The 20,119-nt window shown below is 48.8% G+C and overlaps 9 protein-coding genes across 9 annotated transcripts; 7 read left to right on the top strand and 2 right to left on the bottom strand.

Moving 5' to 3' along the window:
- Positions 1-539: 539 nt before the first annotated feature.
- N7479_004051 (Frag1/DRAM/Sfk1 family protein) lies at positions 540-1,488 on the bottom strand (the record flags this gene model as incomplete). Its single annotated transcript, XM_057251748.1, has 5 exons — positions 540-667; positions 727-932; positions 991-1,233; positions 1,299-1,380; positions 1,437-1,488. 5 exons carry the CDS (start codon positions 1,486-1,488, stop codon positions 540-542), a joined length of 711 nt encoding a protein of 236 aa, XP_057111073.1.
- A 2,765-nt stretch (positions 1,489-4,253) lies between these two features.
- Positions 4,254-5,904, top strand: N7479_004052 (ubiquitin-protein ligase RMD5; the record flags this gene model as incomplete). Its single annotated transcript, XM_057251749.1, has 4 exons — positions 4,254-4,617; positions 4,686-4,813; positions 4,868-5,632; positions 5,686-5,904. The coding sequence occupies 4 exons, from the start codon at positions 4,254-4,256 to the stop codon at positions 5,902-5,904; spliced, it is 1,476 nt and encodes a 491-aa protein (XP_057111074.1).
- A 751-nt stretch (positions 5,905-6,655) lies between these two features.
- Positions 6,656-7,839, top strand: N7479_004053 (BTB/POZ domain-containing protein; the record flags this gene model as incomplete). Its single annotated transcript, XM_057251750.1, has 4 exons — positions 6,656-6,876; positions 6,978-7,373; positions 7,455-7,728; positions 7,786-7,839. The coding sequence occupies 4 exons, from the start codon at positions 6,656-6,658 to the stop codon at positions 7,837-7,839; spliced, it is 945 nt and encodes a 314-aa protein (XP_057111075.1).
- Positions 7,840-8,547: 708 nt separating this feature from the next.
- Positions 8,548-8,919, top strand: N7479_004054 (uncharacterized protein; the record flags this gene model as incomplete). Its single annotated transcript, XM_057251751.1, has 3 exons — positions 8,548-8,594; positions 8,625-8,802; positions 8,842-8,919. The coding sequence occupies 3 exons, from the start codon at positions 8,548-8,550 to the stop codon at positions 8,917-8,919; spliced, it is 303 nt and encodes a 100-aa protein (XP_057111076.1).
- Positions 8,920-8,970: 51 nt separating this feature from the next.
- csn12 lies at positions 8,971-10,595 on the bottom strand (the record flags this gene model as incomplete). Its single annotated transcript, XM_057251752.1, has 6 exons — positions 8,971-9,054; positions 9,111-9,531; positions 9,579-9,640; positions 9,698-9,805; positions 9,906-9,978; positions 10,027-10,595. 6 exons carry the CDS (start codon positions 10,593-10,595, stop codon positions 8,971-8,973), a joined length of 1,317 nt encoding a protein of 438 aa, XP_057111077.1.
- A 162-nt stretch (positions 10,596-10,757) lies between these two features.
- N7479_004056 (60S ribosomal eL20 domain-containing protein) lies at positions 10,758-12,003 on the top strand (the record flags this gene model as incomplete). The annotated part of the gene is made up of 5 exons (XM_057251753.1): positions 10,758-10,787; positions 10,848-10,947; positions 11,365-11,549; positions 11,607-11,783; positions 11,845-12,003. 5 exons carry the CDS (start codon positions 10,758-10,760, stop codon positions 12,001-12,003), a joined length of 651 nt encoding a protein of 216 aa, XP_057111078.1.
- An 800-nt stretch (positions 12,004-12,803) lies between these two features.
- N7479_004057 (cytochrome b5 reductase family protein) lies at positions 12,804-13,929 on the top strand (the record flags this gene model as incomplete). Its single annotated transcript, XM_057251754.1, has 4 exons — positions 12,804-12,848; positions 12,907-13,177; positions 13,232-13,309; positions 13,361-13,929. 4 exons carry the CDS (start codon positions 12,804-12,806, stop codon positions 13,927-13,929), a joined length of 963 nt encoding a protein of 320 aa, XP_057111079.1.
- Positions 13,930-15,240: 1,311 nt separating this feature from the next.
- Positions 15,241-16,564, top strand: N7479_004058 (uncharacterized protein; the record flags this gene model as incomplete). Its single annotated transcript, XM_057251755.1, has 3 exons — positions 15,241-15,309; positions 15,707-16,081; positions 16,148-16,564. 3 exons carry the CDS (start codon positions 15,241-15,243, stop codon positions 16,562-16,564), a joined length of 861 nt encoding a protein of 286 aa, XP_057111080.1.
- Positions 16,565-17,309: 745 nt separating this feature from the next.
- On the top strand, positions 17,310-20,098 carry N7479_004059 (urease Ure; the record flags this gene model as incomplete). The annotated part of the gene is made up of 5 exons (XM_057251756.1): positions 17,310-17,330; positions 17,385-17,471; positions 17,526-17,552; positions 17,649-18,026; positions 18,101-20,098. 5 exons carry the CDS (start codon positions 17,310-17,312, stop codon positions 20,096-20,098), a joined length of 2,511 nt encoding a protein of 836 aa, XP_057111081.1.
- Between the last annotated feature and the right edge of the window lie 21 nt (positions 20,099-20,119).

Genomic DNA, 20,119 nt, shown 5'->3' on the forward strand with positions numbered 1-20,119 from the left:
AATATTGGCATTTGCAGATAATATTGGCGCCTACGCATCAAGTGTCGATTGTTGGTTGGTCCTTGGCCGCTGAAGCTTGGCATTGGGGCTACACGCCGATGCGTACGTATGCCTCCCCACAGCCCCAGCCCTACTCTGAGTACCGAGAAATTCCATCGTCTAATTTTTCTACAGGTTTTGAGGGAGCCAAGAGCCGTTCTCGGGGTTAATTGCCGTTGTTTTAGGTCGAGGTCGGTCGTAGGCATCATAGCCGTTAAGTGGAACTAGGGTTCCAACAGGTTATTTCAACTAATCTATCTTGGGTATATCGGATAAATCGATTCCAAAGAGAAATTATTTGCGGAAGTTACCATCTCTTGAGCAGTCAATCGAGGCTTATTTTCATACAGGAATTGCCGCATAGGAGGATAGGAAGAAAGTCTTGGTATTCGTTTCACTGGCAAAAAAGATATATACTATGTACATTTTGAAAAGGGTGCTAACCGAGAGAACGCTATAACAGCCAAGCGTCTATACACAAGGCCTAACCAAACCATGGGTTAAGGCAATAAGGCCATGCTCATCTCGAGTTGTTGATATCCCTTTGGATTGTGAAGATTCCTTTGGGTGGATGGCATCAGATCGACAATCAAAGAGAGAATATAACCAGTGAAAACAAAGGCAATTACTTTGGAGTGGATTAGTTCAGTACAAGGCAGTGTAGATGTGGATCATATATATACTTACCCCATTCTAGAGTAGCCGCCATATTATTCTGCTGGTAGTGGGTATGCTCGGTGACCCGGAAGACAATAATGAGCACAAGCTCAACGACAATGAACGAAGCTTTGATAACAAAGCTTGTCATGAGCATAGGCTCCCGCAAAGCATGTGCAATGCCTAGGTATATATAATCCAAACACATCAAGGCTGCGCTGACTAGGAATCCCACACTGGAGCTGTCAGTACGATGCAACGCACGTGTATATCGATCTTGATGGGGGGGCTTACATAAAGATCGTCACGCAGACATCATGCATGAAATGGTGTGCGATGTTGTCGAGGACGGAGAGCATAATCAAGCCAATACTCCCAACGACTGTGAAAAAGAATGAACCGTGCGTGCACATTTTGTTGATATATCCCTTGTTTTGGACATGTTGATAGAAAGAGAGGTTTAGGAGCAGGACTGTCGTGATACAGCCGAGCATGAATAAGGGCTTTAGTTCCTGGGCTCCAATATCTGAAATGAATCTGTCAAAGCTGTTAGCTAAATCTTGGCATGGCGATCGGGATAACCGGAAGAGGTAAATGCTCACGGTATATTTTGACCAGGCTTCATCAAGCCATATCTTGGTTCACCGATCATAGTCCAATGACCCAGCATAGCGAGTAGCATTGCTAAATCCAGTGTTAGATCATTACCCAACGAGACCATGGACGATTGAAAAGCTCACCAAGCCAAGTGGACGCGGCTACGGTCGGAAGAAGCCAGGAAGGGGGCGACATAATGGTGTGTGCGTATAGCTAAGGAGTGTGTTTTGGAGCAGCAGTCATAGTCTTGTTATAGCGACAGTATCAAAGAACACAGGCTGGTGAAGTTGGATACCAGCCACATGTCTTTACTCGAGCAGTTGACAAAGAGAGAAAGTGGTCCTTACGTTAGGAATAAGGCAACAAGAGATTGTGCCTGTCGATCCCTGCTCTTCTGCCCCTATGACGAAGGTCAGTTATGGAATGTGGGTCTATTAAGGAATTGGCAGCCCCTTGATCGTTGTTTCGTGTAAGAAACGCATGTTTCGTATATGAAAGGTAGAGGTGCATTTACAAAATTAGTACAAAGATCGTGTATTTTTAATGTCACGCACTTGAAACTTGGGGGTAGATAATGAATAATATGGCATGCTTTGACTGATGTCTCACAATGAAAAGTTTGATTGTTTGTTGATCCGCCCATCTCCGTAAAACAGTTATGTACTCGAGTAGTTATCTTTCAGTATCATCAGTGGGAGCGGGGCTGGGGATATGCTCGTCGATGCGAGAAAAGCAAAGCATGTATCATGTACGGAGTACTCGGTACATCGTACTTGATACATCGTAGGGAGTGCGATACCCGAGATGTGGAGGTGGACAAGATCTCCTCGTGCATCAACAAAAACTGAATCCACATTGTGTCCATCGCCTGTCAATGTAGTGTATCAATGTTGCATCAAATCCCGATATGTATTCCCTAGCAAGCCTCAAAGGAATTGGGGTTTCAAAAGCAAGTCCCATGGCCAGTCTAGAACCTAGATCTAAGCCCAGAACAGTTCCCACTCCCGTGACTGCGACCGTGTCTGCACGATGAATTCGGATACCGATCTTGAAAAGAAGAGGGGTTGATAAGTGCAGGGTATCTGTGAATTCGATATTGGATGTGTCATAGGGGCATGTGCGAGGACGCAGAGACGGATGGGGGTGGGAGACAGCAGGATCCTCCCCATAAGGTCGATACCCACAATGAGGTATCTAGCACGCGACTTCGACCGACGTTTGACAGCACAGCAACTTTCCTGTTAGAGAAGGGAACGAGATCTGCTTTGTTAGTAGGGAATGTAAAGGGACCTACACTGAAAGGCAACTGAGAGATGTTCTAGTGATATGTCAGTAATGTAAATCTTTAACAGATTGGCCTTTTGGATTATTGGAGCTCCATATCGAAATGAAGGAATGAGGCTTGTTGATCGTGTGTTGTTCAACCATCCACTATCCACTAGCGGCCGACTAGGCACCAGCCTAGATTTGATGAATCCATCTGTGAAGCCGATGATTCAACACAGTTTGTTCACTTTTATCGCGCAAATCTCCACCGTACAAGGGTGCACAGCCAGGGATAGTGTAGAACCCCCTGAAACATTCTCCAACTAACTTAGACCTCATCAGTGGAGCAGTGCTGAGACGACTCCCGGGACGCGCGGGATTTCATGCAAGGAATAAGGAACCGACTTGATGACAAGGACACAGCAAATGACCAATTCAAAACGTAGGACAGCTTCAGCAGCAAGGAATGTACTCCGTACCATGTCAAAAGGAGAACTGATCATGATCGAAGGTGGAGCCAGGGGAGCAGTGGGCCTGTAGTACATAATTCTGCCTGGCAACGGGCGGATATCGGGACGCGCAACACCACAACATTCATCAGGACGCGATACACTAATAATTGTTTTGAAAACACTTGTTGGGTAGCTACAAAGGTCTACAGGATGTATCTATCTCTTCTCCAAGAGCCACCAGCATGGGCAGCAAGTAGTGAAAAGACTTCAAGATACTTGAGGGTGACAGCGAGGTCTCCCATCAAAGGATCTTGTTCAACTCGAGGACTCAAGAGTCAAGGAGATGAGGCAGTATTGTTTCAAAAATTCCCAAGCGTTCCCTGAGGCCCACTTGAAGCAGTCAATTTGGTAGTTTTCAACTAGCAAAAACACGATCTCGGATGTCTCCTCACTGATACGTGTAAAACCCGTGCACTAGGATGGAGAAGAAAAGAAAAAGAGAAGGAAGATCGGGGCCGGGGCCAGGTATTTATAATTTCTCACGGCTTAGCGCGGCAAAAGTGGGCGACACGGCCGGAATAAGGATAATCCGATATGGTCTGAAGGTCGGTGTGACTGGCGGAAGAACAATAATCCGGGATAATCCGAAGTAAATCGGAGTATGGAGTAAAACCAGCATAAAAACCCGGGGCCGAGAAATCGGAGTAGACCATAACAAAGCCGGACCAATCAACCCAGACAAAATGGGAGCTGATAATATATGGATGGATGGATTTGAAAGACAGTACTCCGTGTCTGTTGCCAATACGTATGTATGTACGGAGTAAAGCATAGGTACATTGTAACCTCGGGAGATTGAGAGCGGAAGAATGATTTCCCGGAGATGAGAAGCTAGATCTGGAGTCTTGGAAGGGTTACAGGATGGGAATTCAGAACATTATTTGATAATTTACATCTGCTCTAAGTGCGATCATACACGTAGCACCCACATAGCTGAATAGATTACACGGGTTATAAATGTTCTAAAACACGATTCCTGCAAGATTATGGCGTTAATGCGTCGGGCTCTGTGCTGGATATATCATTGAATGGAATGAATACTACATACTTAGGTATGTATGGAGTATACCTGTATTATTGCATGCAGAGTAAGACTCCCAGCTTCATTCAAGGAATATATGTGCTCATCCACAACATAGGATTCCCTAGTGCTCCGATAATCACTTGCCATTCACTCTCCGGATGGAGGGGTTGAATCACGTGGAAGATCACCCGGAACAGCTCGTCTGTGTTTGGTTTCAACTGGTTTCCTCTCGTCACCATTCTAGCTGCAGGCAAATATTCCCTGGACTCCGTCAATATATTGTATATTGGATTCAATTTGGAAGACGCGTGATAAAGAGCTCTTATCTGACGTTCTCCACATGGCGAGACTCGGTAACCGCTCCAGTCATCTCCGAGCCAGTCAACCGAACCCCATCTGCAATGGAAGTAGTGCAAAAAGAACACAGCCGACTCCTGAAGAGGACTGAGGGCTCTCAGGGCATCAGGAATGTTCAGTCTGCTATTGATTTACTACAGTCTGCTCGTGATGCGATAGCTGCTGGTCAGTAGCTAGTAAACGTGCCCCTCCGCCACGTTCTTCAACTGACGACACCGGCTTCTCTCAAATAGATCCATCCGGTGCCTCTGCCACTCTAGCCACCCTTCAGACCTCGGTGAAATCGTCCTTCGATTCTATCAATGACAGCTTGAAAGAGACTCACAGTGGCCTCAACAAATACACCAAATCTCTAGACAAGGTATCCAAAATAATGACCATCCATGTGTTACCACTAATCTAACATCCGAAATAGCTTTTCAAAGATCGACCATTGCCTAGCACCGACGACGATGGCCTCTCCGCGCAAGAACACCTTATCAACCGCGCCATCGCCATGCATCTCCTTCGCGAAGGCCAGTTCGGCGTGGCCGCCACCTTCCTCTCCGAGATTGCCGAACAGAAGACAATAAATCCAGTCTCCCCAAATGGGCGTGGACCGGCCAGCACATCAACCAGCTTGCTCGATATCGACGAAGTTCCTTCGACCGAGATCCGGAAACAATTCGCCTCGATGTACTATATCCTACAACAATTACAAGAGAACAAGAACCTATTGCCTGCAATTGAATGGTCGAGGGAAAATCGCGAGTCGCTGGAAGCGCGAGGCAGTAACCTCGAATTCGAGCTCTGCCGATTACAGTATGTATGGCTGTATCATGGCGGAGCGAATAGCCAGGGAACTACAAGCGGGTGGCAAGCTGCGCTGGAGTATGCACGGCGGGAGTTCCATGTCTTTGTGCCTCGATATTTGCGAGAAGTCCAGCAACTAGTCGGTGCAATGGCATACTCGCCCAACCTCGGCGGGTCTCCATATGCAGCTCTCTTCAACAACACCTCGGCCTGGGATGACGTAGCTCACTTCTTCACTCGCGAATTCTGCTCTTTGCTGGGTCTTTCAGCGGACTCGCCGCTCTATATTGCTGCTACAGCGGGCGCGATTGCTCTGCCGACATTATTGAAACTGCAGACCATTATGAAGTCGAAGCGGACGGAGTGGACATCCGAGAACGAGCTTCCGGTAAGGCAACAGCTACTCTATGTGCGGATCAAGGCTAATATGTGTATATTCAGGTCGAAATACCGCTCCCTCCCCAGTACCTCTTCCATTCTATCTTTGTCTGTCCGGTGTCAAAGGAGCAGGCGACCGATGAAAACCCTCCTATGATGATGCCATGTGGACATGTTATTGCAAATGAATCCCTGAAACGCCTGGGCAAAGGTAACCGGTTCAAATGCCCGTATTGTCCTAGCGAAAGTCACCCCAAGGACGCCAGGAAAGTATTCCTGTAAGGTAGGTCTTCCACTTCTTTCTTTTTCTTCGTCTTCCTATCTCTGGGTATTTTCTTTCCATGGCAAGCGGTGATACGACGGATAACTTCGGGACCACCGGATCTTGTCAAGAGCGTTTAGCGTCGGCGTTCAGGGGCTCATAGGTTGCGACATTGCAATGCAGGTCCATTCAAAGCTGTACGGAGCACTGCAATTATTTAATACAAACTTGATACTTGAACAAACCCAAGTTCAAAGATAAATCAATAACCTTACCATTCCAAGGCTTCCCAATGTACTTCGTACAAGTATCAATTCCAAGTGAGAAGATCAGAATTTGCCTCAGATACAAAACAAATAATCCACCGCAATCCACAACTATTTCCTAAGCGGGAAATCGTAATTTCCTTTATCTCAATGGCGACATATGATTGGCCAAATCGGGGCCCGTGACCACGCGCCCATTTGGCGACTCAAAAAACCCCTTTACGCGGTCGAAACCCATTTATGACGCGTCTTTCGCCGAGCTCGGCTCCTCTGCGCAGGTTAATTGGAGCTATCCAGCAGATCATCCGTATATAAACCGTCCGTCCTGTAATATCCACGAAGTACGGAGTACAATATATGTATGTGACTTGTCTCCGTAACAGACGGGAGCTTGCAGTCCTCACTATCTTTTATAAATAGGGCCCCATCTGCCCCTGGATCCATCCACTGCTGTCTCTGTATTCTCCCCAATCTCGTCTCTCATCCAGACCATAATATATTAGCAATGTTGTCTAAGAGAAACATAGAGAGTCCAATTCCTGGCCGGTATCGCGCGGCGAAGGCTTCGGCTTTCACGCTTCAATCGCGCAGGGTTCCTCGCGAGAGAACCAAAGACAGAGCGCCCAAAGACAAAGAGCGAGACAGTTCTGGTTCTGGCTCTGGTTTGATTGGCAGTAAGACTCAGCGACTCGAGCGTCGAAGATTCGACAAACCCCCAGATGTAACGTAAGTCCTGTCCACAACATGGATGTATCTCCATCTCTATCTGCGTCTCATCATCATCCATGTCACCAATTCATAAACCCAACGACTAACCCAACTCCCAGAGCCCCCGCAACAAGCCCAATAGTAATGCTCCGCGTTGGCCCGCAAAAGCGCCTCTTCGCCGCCCACGAAGACATCCTCTGCGCATCCCCCTTCTTCGCCGCGCATTGCGCAGCCCAAACACCAAACCCGAATGCGCCACGGCCCAGACTCCCCCTCCAACCACCAAGCAAGCGCATAGACCTCCCAGACGAGCAAGCTGAAGTCTTCTCCTGCGTCCTCGAGTATCTTTACAAGGGCGATTACTACCCGCGCCTGCGACATAACCGCAAGACGCAGACATGGGAGCTGGAGGATGCAGACGCGGGTGTTGGCACCAGTGGGGAATTGGGCCAGGCGACAGCGACGGTGTTTCATCATAGTGCGCGGGGGGTGATATTGCGGGATACGGCTATTTAGTAAGTGTTCCTCTTCTTGGCTGTTTTCATTTGATTATGATTGTGTAATGTGTGTATACTAACATATCCTTTCCTCGGCAGCTGCGCAGCAGAAAAATACAACCTCCCTCATCTACAGCGTCTCGCGCTGCGCAAGCAGGGCCTACACACCGGGATTCAGTGTAGCACGATACTTGCGAGTGCGCGGTTCGCGTACGATAACACGCCGGATACGGAGTCGAAGTTGCGAGCGCATTACCTTGCGCTGATCGTGCGCTCGCGGAGCACTTTTATGCGCAGTGGGACTATGCAGGCGGAGATGGAACGTGGAGGGAAGTTGTTTTTCGATCTTTTTGTTGCGTTGTGTAATCATATGGTGAGTTCACTTTCTTCTTTTGGGAAAAATCGAGTGCTAATCTGGTGTACAATATAGGATGACTATACTGGCCAGTCAGTTGATAGTTCAGCTGTTACGACTCATTGTTAGAGATGTATTGGGATTCTCGGTCTAGGCGGTAATTTGGTTGTTGGATTTGGACTAATTGCTCGGTTTCCATTCTATATCGCTGCTGGCAGTGTTTTATACCCGTGTGCTACTATGTTTCAATACAGAATGGAAAGCATTGATTGATGTTTGTAAAGTCATGAACAACGTCTGTAGGGCTCCTTTTGAGAATAGGTAAAGAGAGCACTTGGGTCTCGAGGGGATGCGAAAGTGGTGAAGATGTGCGTGAAGAAGCAAGGCGTGACTACATAGCTAGACTACAACATTGCCGGGGGAGGCGTAAGTAGAAGTTAGCTTACCGTAGATTTATTCATAGGTCTAGGCTTACAGCCTGAGGTAATTGGTAAAAAGAACCTTGGATATGAGGGATAAGTGAGAGAGAAAACAAGCACGAGATAAGTAGGGGTGAGCATACATTATTCTGTTGGTGTTAAGTGGGTGTTTATTTGCTAAGGTATGTATAGAAGAACTTTGGAAGGTTAGCAGTAGATAGGGTGGAGGAACAACCATAGATGAATCAGAACTAACATTACAGGGGACAGTCTACTACTATGTCTATTGCGTTCTGACTCCGGAATCTTCTATCCTCTGAATCCGAGATGTGTAGTTGGCGTTTCGACTGATTGGGCCGTATGTATATCGCTGCTAGCAGTGGTTTATGCCCTTGTATTACTGTATTTTATCTACAGAATGGAGAGCATGTTCGAAGATAGTCAATTTCTCGAAGCAATTGATTCGTAAATTCGTAAAGATAGGATTTAATTTAGTCCAGCTAACCCAATTTTGACATATGTCACATATTGGGCAAGCGTGGACTCGGTAACACCGATGAAGCTGGCGCTTGTCCGGGCGATGACCAAGTGTCATGCTGCTGGTGTGCAATGTGTATCGCGTCGGGCCAAAATCCTTCGGCAGCGGTGTTACCTGATCAGCCTGAGTATTATAGTGTGCTGAATAATATAGCTGTATGAATGTAAGTCATAGACGGATGCATACCTGACGGCTTTGAGTGTGCTGGTAATCAACGAGGGAGTTGTCGATGAGCATTGGACGAGACATTAGACGAAATGGGGCTCAAACAAATTTGCAGTGCATTGTCACCCAGAAGCGTCTTTAGACACCTGTGCCCGGGAAAGCGCCTCCCTTGCTCAGGACGACGATGCCCCGATCCCGTGCAATGTATCCTTTCATGAGTCCCTAAGGGAGCGATATGTCAGTAAGGACTTAAGGATTGACCATACTTATTAGCATACCTTATAGATGAGGTTGGAGAGTAAACACTCCACCTCATCGATGTCGATGCGCGATCGACCACTTGTGGGAGTACCCACACGGAGAGCTGCCGCGAATTCATTCACATGGACACGGGTACGCCGAACTGCATTTTGACCTTCCTTGGGTTCGTCGAAACCACCAGCGAGGAAAACCTTTCGGAATAGATTGCGTAAGGCAATGTCACGTCCACGTTCCAACGGCAGGTAGATACGTCTCTTTACAAACTCTTCCTCGCCGGCAGACATAGCCTGGTCGAATCCAACCAAGTCACCCTTTCGGATGCAGTTCGACAGCGGCCGGAACAGGCTCTCAAGCCGCGGGAATGGCGCGAGAAGCTCCTTGGTGGGGAGCGTGTGTGTGGTAACGAGGTGACAGGGAATAAGGTAAGTGAGAATCAATCTACTAGTGGTTAGTAGAAACCTCTTTGTAGGTGGAGGGCTACTGACTCTCGATTCTTGATTGCATCTCGATGGCACATCTTCCAGGCCCATGTCAGGTGTTCTTCGGCCTATATTGCAAAGAATCAGTCCTGGTAATGGTCCACGAACACAACTCTTGGTAATACCTCAGTGTAATTCTCATCCAAGAAGTGGATGACTCCGACGTAGTATTCGAACGTGACTATGTGAGATTTGGGGAAAGCTTCGGGAGGGGGGGAGATCGGCCGATGAGGCTTTGATGGCACGGAGCAAGTTTTTTGTAAGGCCGACGGAGTTGATCTAAAGGGGAGAGATTAGCATTTTGCTAGCGATAGTGAGGTCGGCATTTGGTACCTTGAAATATGTCTTGAATAGGAGATTGGTCATGTTATAGATACCCCACTTGCGAGACTCTTCAAGGGGTGCTCTGGGTCTGGTCAGCATTGGAACAACTCAAGTCTCCTCATATCCTTACCTATCACTCAGGCACAAAGTGAACATCCGGTTGATTACCCGAGCAGCCTCCTCCAAATTTGCGTTCTTCTCAAAATCAGCTGCGATGTCATCCTGGAACCCAAACTCGGCAGAGCCTTGGGAAGCTGCTTCGAGATCGGCATTAATCGCAAAAGCACGCAAGTATTTCCCGACTGTGTACAAGCATGGCAATGTCCAAGCCGGGATGCCGGCAGAGCCCGAGTATCCCCGGATGAGGGCATTGGAGACCTTTTTCCAGGCATTGAAGACCGTAACGACGCTACCACCCGGAAGGCGATCTTCACACTGAAGTATTTCGCCTATAGCTTCCCAGTAAACAACAAAGATGTCAACCCAGGCAGTCTGTTCAGCCTTTGGTAATTTCAGACTTTTCCCGTGAAAGAGAGCGTAGCTGAGGTCCTTGGATATATATTCGGCGTTGGAAAACTGGTAGAAGGAGCGCAGCCGATTGCGATCGTCCGACGGCGCGATCGGTGTGAACACTGCAGCTAATTCCGGGCCGGACCCGTTGAGGTATGCGTTCTTGAACGCGGTCGCGAGAGAACCCATGGTGAACTGCCCTTTGGCGGAATAGCCTGTTGATTGAATTGATTGGGAAGTTATGAGTTCAAAAGAAGCATTCAAGGTGGGGTAAGGGTTGAGATCCGACTTGACAAAGACAAACAAGTGAGGAACGCCATACTTTTGAAGACATGTGGGGAAGGCAAGGCAATGTGGCTGGTGAAAGGTGGCTGGATGACAGTGGCGCAGTTGTATTCCTAAATGAGACTAGCGCAGAACGGAAGGCCTCCACTCGCTTAGGGCAAGGGCGGCAACCCTAAGCACAATTGGAACCTCACAATTCTCATTTTCCACCGACGGCACACTAACGACTCATCCACCACAGCGACAATCACAGTGAGTACCTCCTACTGGAATTTATCGGAGATTTATACTAACGTTGAACTCTTCCAGATGGGTGAGTGATTTTCATTCCATTCCCGATATCCCAGAACTTTTTTTTCGAGACAACGGTGCGCGCATATGGTTGGAGGAAATTCAAGACGCAAAGACCCCCACGATATCGACATGAGACAATTACAGAAGAGGAGGACGCAATGGCAAATCGATATCGCTCGGAATTGTTTATAAAGGAACGCACAACGCTGTCTGTCAAGGGCTACGGATGGTCGAATCTCGAATTTTTTTCTCAATATGCACAAATCCCCCCTGGTCTTCTCGATTTCTCGCCAACTGCATCGCGCACCGTTTTCTTTGTCGATCTGAACATCTGGGCAATTGGAATATCCACTACGAACTATGGCTGACGGATTCCCAGGGCGTCTTACTGAGTACCAGGTCATCGGGCGTCACCTGCCCAACGAGGCGAACCCCACGCCCAAGCTGTACCGCATGCGCATCTTTGCCCCCAACACTGTTGTGGCTAAGTCGCGTTTCTGGTACTTCATGTCCCAGCTCCGTAAGCTCAAGAAGGCTAACGGCGAGATCGTTTCCTTGAACGTGGTATGTTTGGATTGAATATCCGAGGATATGGAATAGTGCTCATTTTTTGGTATCTAGATCGAGGAGAAGCGCCCCATGAAGGTCAAGAACTTCGGTATCTGGATCCGCTACGACTCGCGCTCCGGTACCCACAACATGTACAAGGAGTTCCGTGAGATGAGCCGCACCGACGCTGTTGAGGCTCTCTACCAGGACATGGCTGCCCGTCACCGCTCCCGTTTCGGTTCCATCCACGTATGTCATGCTACTTGAATCCTTCGATGATGACCACATTCTAATTATATTTCCCCTACAGATCCTCAAGGTTGTCGAGATCGAGAACAACGACAGCATCCGCCGCCCTTACATCAAGCAGCTCCTCCAGAAGGACCTCAAGTTCCCTCTGCCCCACCGCGCCGGCGGCAAGGTTGGCAAGAAGGTCTTCGCTTACTCCCGCCCCTCTACCTTTGCTTAAATGTGACGTTCTGGGTGTTGGGTTTGGAGCGTGTGGATGAATGACTGTTTATGGCCATGGCATGCATGAAAGATGGTCGCGTGGAAACCACCGCCCTGTTCACGGGTGAGATGGTTGGATGTCTCTAGTCCCGTATGGTGGCATCTCTAGGTTATCTTGAAAAAATCATCGGGTTTCTTGAATTATTCGAGTTCTAGTAAGACAATGAGCATACATGGAGAGTAGGCATCATATCTAAGATACCTATTGATATCAACCTGGAAGAACGGGCTGTTATCCTTGGGCTTTCTTGCGAGTCCCTCCATTCACAACGTGATCATCGGCATGGATGTACCCGAGGTAGTCGTTACAAGTCACTTATTGCTGGTCATACATTTTCATTACGAACACATATCCATGGCTATCAATAATATCATACCAAATACTGGTCGAGGCCTGTACATTATAATTCCAATCCCGACGGAGTAAATGTCAGTTTCTCCAGCCGCACCCGAGACCGCCTTGGTGCCTTGTAAGTCAGGCATTAACAAGCTATTTTCAACTGCCATTTTAGTTACAAGTCTTTGTTTTAGCCTGTCAATAATAAGAGCTGTAGAACATCTTGACTAACTTCATTCATACAGTACCGAACGTATTGGTCTGTGCAAGTCGCAATAGTTACAGGAACTTGGTATTGCGTCATTCGAAAGTAGGTCGGGAGAGGGCTGTCCGCTTTCGTATATGTAATCCGATTTCTTCCCCAAGGCTTTCCTAGGTCCCTCGTTTCCCTCTTCCCCCATTTCCCCCAATTCATTGCAATCATGTTTGCTCGTCAATCTTTCCGTTGTGCACAGCCTTTGAAGCAGGTTAGTTGAAATAAGTCCTCGGTTCAATTCCGAACAATACTAAAAGCCATTCAATCAGAGCTTCCGCAAATACTCTGCGGACGCCGCTCCCAAGAAGTCCAACTTGACCCCCATCTACGTTGGTGTGGGTCTCGCCGGTCTTGCTGCTGGTTTGTACCGATACAACAACACTAGCGCTGTTGCTGAGCCCAAGGACCGCCCCAAGGTGTTCAACGGCGAGGACTGGGTGGACCTCAAGCTGGCTCACATTGAGACCCTGAGCCCCAACACCAAGCGTTTCCGCTTCGAGTACGATGATAAGGAGGCTGTTTCTGGCCTTCCTGTTGCATGTGAGTAGTCTGGCTCCGTGGATAGTTGCCAATCGATTGCTAACAGGCATATAGCTGCTCTGTTGACTCGTTTCAAGCCCGTGGGTGCTGAGAAGAACATTCTCCGTCCCTACACTCCCACCAGCGATGAGGGTAGGATCAAGATGAACTACGGCTTAGTTTTCATTTGCTAACACATGACAGATATTCCCGGCTACCTTGAGCTTGTCGTCAAGGCCTACCCCGGCGGCCCCATGTCTGAGCACATCCACTCCATGAACGTTAACCAGCGCCTGTCTTTCAAGGGACCTATTGTCAAGTACCCCTGGGTAGCCAACAAGCACAACCACATCTGCTTGATTGCCGGTGGTACTGGTATCACTCCGATGTACCAGCTCGCCCGTGAGATCTTCAAGAACCCCGAGGACAAGACCAAAGTCACTTTGGTCTTCGGCAACGTCACTGAGGGGGATATCCTCCTCAAGAAGGAGCTGCAGGAGTTGGAGAACACCTACCCCCAGCGCTTCCGTGCCTTCTACGTCCTGGACAAGCCCCCTGCTGAGTGGGTCGGTGGCAAGGGCTTCATCACCAAGGAGCTCCTGAAGACCGTCCTGCCAGAGCCCAAGGAGGAGAACATCAAGCTCTTCGTCTGCGGCCCTCCCCCCATGTACAAGGCTATCTCCGGTGCTAAGGTCAGCCCCAAGGACCAGGGTGAGCTTACTGGTATCTTGAAGGATCTGGGTTACAGCAAGGAGCAGGTCTTCAAGTTCTAGATTATTACAAAATATGTAACTAGAATATGTAGCTAGTTTGATATGCGGTGGGACAGCCATGTATATTGGTGCATCTTGTTTTCAGCGTGTTGCCGCATCTGACTAGCTTCGTCATTAATTGAAGAAATATATTTTGCCTCTCAATATATGATCAGGTGTATTTGTTAGTTGTACTTATCTTGGTGGCATGAAAAATGATGGATTAGATGTTAAAAAAAAAAACAAGAATAAAGCGAATCTTAGGCTTGGGCATGATGATGACGGGCAGGGCATTGGATATATATGCAGGTGGGCAAACCCACTAGGAACACGTTTGTAGAATACAATATAACCAGTGAAAATGGACCCGAATCACTATTTACATAGTAATATAGTAGTAAAATGAAAGAATCTTCACCCAAAATGTATTAAATGAGTTTATGACATGTACCCTCTACCCCCCAAACCTACATGTATGTATAAATAAAGTACCTACTGATAGCCCAAGCGACAAGAACTAGCAGTAGACAGCAGAAGTACCCTCAAACCATTGCACCGGAGAGAAAAGAGTGAAAAAGGCAGTTTTAAATTGAATTGAATTAGGAAGTCAGAACAGGCATTCGTGCTACAGGCTTGACACCTTGTGCTCAGCTGAACCCCTCTTCTACAGGGCTTGGGCGACCCTGAGGTTGAGATCTCGGCGGGGGTGGGAGCATAGCCCACACCTGGATATATTCCCCCCCCCCCCCCCCCCCCCCAAATAGAAAAGAGCAGGAAAAACAGAAAGGTAAATAGGCATGAAAAAGAACATAAAGATGGTGATTTATATAAAGGAATAAAATTATTCAATTATATATGTGATTGTTTAGCAAGTATACAAGCTTATGCCTAGGCTCATGGGTTACCGGCTCATGGGTTACCCCTCGGGGCCCCCCTAAGCCCGTCATCCAGGTTACGTATTTATTATTAACTCAACAATACAGGGAGCCTTAGAGCTCTGGAGGTCTATAATGATGTTTAATATAAATTATAGAAGGATTTAAATTATATATAAAGAAATAATATTAACACCTAAGAGAATACGGAGTAGAATAATAGACATATGCAAAGGACTCCCATTGTGTAGGTCCTGGGGTGTCGCATGACAAGGCCTTAGAGCCTAAGCCTAAAGCAGAGTTAAAAATGCCCGGGCACCTTCCGGGCGCCTGTGCTATTTAGTGGGTACTCTTCCCCCCCCCTCGGCCCTTCCACCCCCCGGTTCTCTTCCCCCTTCCCCCCGAAAATCAGGAAAATTCTCTTTTCTTCACCCCAACTCTCCTCGGCTTCAAAACAATGGCTTCCAACCAAGATGAAACGACCGTTCAGGTCAACAAAGAAGAGCTCAGACGGGCTGGCGACTTGGTATTTCCCCCTTTTTCATATTTTGTTTTTTGATTTTGCATTTTCTTTGTTTCGGTTCTTTTTTTTCTGTTTTCTTGTGTGCATCCCCACTGCGCGCCTTCTACGCGTCGCGTTCGAAGACCTATAAAGCTATATATTAAGCCGTTGAAGCTTAATATATACCATCTCATACTTCACCGTCATGTTGGCAAGCTTCATATGCAAAAAAAAGAACAATTCCCTCCTTCTCTTCGATATCTGAGGACCGTCTTGACATCACACACTTCTTGTCAACTTACGCGATGATGCCCCTCTTCGTTCCCTAACCCTATACCTATACCTATACCTATACCTTTACCTATACCCAATGATCAAGCGTAATTGTTCTTGACATAACACCACTAACAATGCCTCATAGATCGTCATGCGCCTGATGGAGGTTCAGTCTTACATTGCCGACCTGGGCAAGGCCTACCTTCAGCACGTGAACAACATCGCGGAAGGACGTGATGCTCACATTGATCTCCCCATTGGTCCCTCTGGATTTATGGGCCCGGACATTCCCTTCCGTGCCGGAAGCCCCGGTGCCAAGTCTGAGGCTGGTGGCCCCAAGAAGCGCAAGCGCGCTCCCGTCGACCCCAATGCGCCTAAGCGTGCCTTGACTCCCTACTTCCTGTTTATGCAGCACAACCGCAGCAAGATCGCCGAAGACCTTGGCAATGATGCGCGCCCCAAGGATGTCGCTGACGAGGGCACCCGCCGCTGGCAGAGCATGGAAGATACCCAGAAGGAGGTATGTATTGACAGCGAAACAGTCCCATCCTTGATATTGTCTGCATGTATTAACGTATTCGTATAGATCTGGAAGAAGATGTATGCCGCCAACTATGACCAGTATAAGCGTGACATGGCTGCCTACAAGGCTGGCAACAAGGTTGACGAGGAGCACGATCCCGCAGCCAGCCAATTGCAGCAGGACTTTGCCAGCGCCGAGCCCGAGCCAGAGGCCGAGGCTGAGGCTGAGCACGAAGAGTCCGGTGACGAGTCGACCGATTCATCTGACGAGTCGTCCCCCTCTCCCCCGAAGGAAAAGACTCCTCCTCCCAGCACCAAGCGTCGCCGTAGCGACCCCAAGGCCAAGGAGACTGTGGCTGAGACCCCTGCCAAGTCGCCTGTCAAGCGCACCCGCAAGGCCGCGGAGCCCGTGTCTACACCCGCAGTCAAGACACCCGGTGATGGCAAGCGCAGAAGCAAGAAGCGCAAGAGCGAGGTGTAAATGAGTAGACTGTGCCTTTCTGCTTTCTGCTTTCTGCTTTCTGATTTGCTTGACTCTAGGGTCAGATGAGATGGTTGTTGGTCTGGTGGACTGGATGTGTAACCCCTCCCGGTTTGCCTTTTTCATTGCTTACGGCGTTTGGGGAAAAACTGTACCTACTTAGCTTGAATTAGTGAAATGGACTGATCATGGGATGTGGTTTCTCTATAGATCCCCGTAAGTATCAGGATCCATGGCAAAGTTAGGGTTAAATAGTATTTGTATAGTTCCAAGAGATGCGGGTCCAACTTTTTTTTTTTTCTCAATCCACTAGAGCTATACAGTTATGAAGCCACTTAAGAAACTAAAGACACTAAAGAAGATTAACACCAAGAGCAGACTAGAAGATTGAACTAAATCAACTAAATCAACTAGATCCAACTAAGTCCAACCAAATCTAACTAAGCCTGTAATATCAATTTAGCAAATCATTGACTAATCCCCGTTGACCTCCGTTCCCCGACCCAATCGGCCTTCACGGTACTTATCATTGAAGTCCTTATCAAGAGAACGGTTTGGAGGTTTTGAGATACAACCCCAATCCCCACATTCCTCGCCTTTTTAACTTTCTTTAGACCTCCTTTTGAATTGTGTCTCTTACATCTTACTGATTCTTCAAAAAATTGCTCCAAAAGTTGCTTCAAAACTCGTCTCCAGATTATTCTGTACGCCAAGAAACTGGCAGGTTCATGGTTCCACCTGAACCATGCAGCTTATTCCGAAGGAGGTAAGTCGCACCTTTCCCGACATATTTCCCGAACCCAACTAACAATCCCTGTAGCTTGACAAGCTCACCATCGCTCACCTAGGCTTCTTGGCACAGCGTCGTCTAGCACGTGGAGTGCGGCTCAACCATGCAGAGGCTGTGGTATGTCTACCTTCTAAGGTTGTAGGACACGACCACTAACACGTCCACCGACAGGCCCTGATAGCCTCAGTGCTGCACGAGGTATGATAACCCCACCCAATTCTCTACAACAGCATCGGGACATGCTGTATACCCAATTGACGCAATGCGCAAACTAACACCAAAACCCCCTCGCAGCTAATTCGCGATGGCCACTACTCCGTCGCCGATCTAATGTCCATCGGTAAAACGATGCTCGGCCGTCGCCATGTCCTCCCCTCCGTCCTGGCAACCCTTGTCGAGCTTCAAGTCGAGGGTACTTTCACCTCCGGTACCTACCTGGTAACCGTGCACCACCCCATCAGTAGCGACGAGGGCGATCTCGAGCGCGCCCTGTATGGCAGTTTCCTACCCGTACCCGCGCCCGGGGCTTTCCCAGATCCCGACCCGGAGGATTTCACTCCGGAGAAGATGCCCGGCGCGGTTATTACTATGAAACAAGCGCGTGTGGAGTTGAGCCCTGGGAAGAGGCGGATTAAGCTTAAGGTTATGAGTAAAGGAGATCGGCCGATTCAGGTGTGTACATTATTTTCAATAACGAAAAAGAGAGATAGGAAGCGAGTGATGCTAATTACAGTGTCAATTACCAGGTCGGATCGCATTACCATTTCATCGAGACGAACCCCCAGCTGCACTTCGACCGCTTGCAGTCGTACGGTTTCCGCCTGGACATCCCCGCAGGTACATCGATCAGATTCGAGCCTGGCGATACGAAGACCGTCACGCTCGTCGAGATCGGTGGACACCGTGTGATTCGTGGTGGAAATTGGCTCGCGAATGGACCAGTGGATATGAGTCGTGCCGATGAGATCATGGCCAAGTTGCAGACAGCTGGGTTTGTGCATGTGCCAGAGCCACAGGCTGATAGCGCTCTTGTTTCCGGATTCTCGATGGAGCGCGAGGCGTACTCGCGCATGTTTGGTCCTACAACGGGAGATCTGGTACGGCTTGGGTTGACAGATTTGTGGATTAAGGTTGAGAATGACCTGACGAGTTACGGAGATGAATGCTCTTTCGGTGGAGGCAAGACGCTGCGCGAGGGAATGGGACAGGCGTCTGATCGGTCTCAGAGCGAGTGTGTTGACACTGTCATCACGAATGCGTTGATTATCGATTGGACTGGTATCTACAAGGCTGATATTGGTATCAAGGATGGGCTTATTGCTGGTATTGGCAAGGCTGGAAATCCGGATGTCATGGACGGCGTGCATCCTGATCTGGTAGTGGGTTCGTGTACCGATGTCATTGCTGGAGAGAACAAGATTATTACCGCTGGTGGTATCGACACGCATATCCACTTGATCTGCCCGCAGCAGGTGGAGGAAGCTCTGGCCTCGGGAATCACCACTTTCCTCGGCGGTGGCACTGGCCCGACTACTGGATCAAACGCGACGACATGTACACCTTCGCCGAATCTGCTACGCCAGATGATGCAGGCATGCGACAGCCTACCGATCAACCTGGGAATCACGGGCAAGGGCAACGACTGCGGAAAGAAGAGTTTGAGAGAGCAGGTTCTTGCGGGCGCAGCAGGCCTCAAGCTTCACGAGGACTGGGGCTCTACCCCAGCAGCAATCGACAACTGTCTCGAAATCTGCGACGAATACGACGTGCAGTGCATGATCCACACCGACACACTGAACGAATCCGGCTTCGTCGAGCAGACTATTGAAGCCTTCAAAGGCCGTACAATCCACACCTACCACACCGAAGGTGCAGGTGGTGGCCACGCCCCAGACATCATCTCTGTGGTCGAACACCCCAACGTGCTCCCCAGTAGCACCAACCCCACCCGCCCCTTCACCCTCAACACCCTCGACGAACACCTCGACATGCTCATGGTCTGCCACCATCTATCAAAGAACATTCCCGAGGACGTCGCATTCGCCGAAAGTCGCATCCGCGCTGAAACCATTGCTGCCGAAGATGTCCTCCACGACCTCGGCGCTATCAGCATGATGTCCTCCGACTCGCAGGCAATGGGCCGCTGCGGTGAAGTAGTCCTCCGCACCTGGCACACAGCCCACAAGAACAAGACCCAGCGTGGACCCCTCGGCAGTGATGCTGACACCGGCGCGGACAATTTCCGCGTGAAGCGATACATCAGCAAGTACACGATCAACCCTGCTATCGCACAAGGAATGGCGCACATGATCGGGTCCGTGGAGGTCGGCAAGATAGCCGATCTCGTGATGTGGAATCCGGCGACGTTCGGCACAAAGCCTATCTCTATTCTGAAGAGCGGAATGATTGTTACCGCAGAGATGGGAGACCCGAATGCATCGATCCCGACTGTCGAGCCGATGATTATGCGTCCCATGTTTGCTGCGCGCGTCCCGGCTACGTCTATTATGTTTGTTTCGCAGGCTTCTATTGATGCGGGCATTGTGCAGACGTATGGATTGAAGAAGCGCATTGAGGCTGTGAAGAATTGTCGCTCAGTTGGAAAGAAGGATATGAAGTTTAATGATACTATGCCGAAGATGAAGGTTGATCCGGAGAGTTATACTGTTGAGGCGGATGGGATGCTTTGTGACGCAGAGCCGGCTTCAGAGTTGCCTTTGACACAGGCATACTATATCTTCTGAGGTGTTTTGGATTACTTCTTT

The sequence above is a fragment of the Penicillium vulpinum genome, assembly GCF_028829585.1.
Source record: "Penicillium vulpinum strain IBT 29486 chromosome Unknown utg000002l_segment0_segment0, whole genome shotgun sequence".
NCBI lineage: Eukaryota > Fungi > Ascomycota > Eurotiomycetes > Eurotiales > Aspergillaceae > Penicillium > Penicillium vulpinum.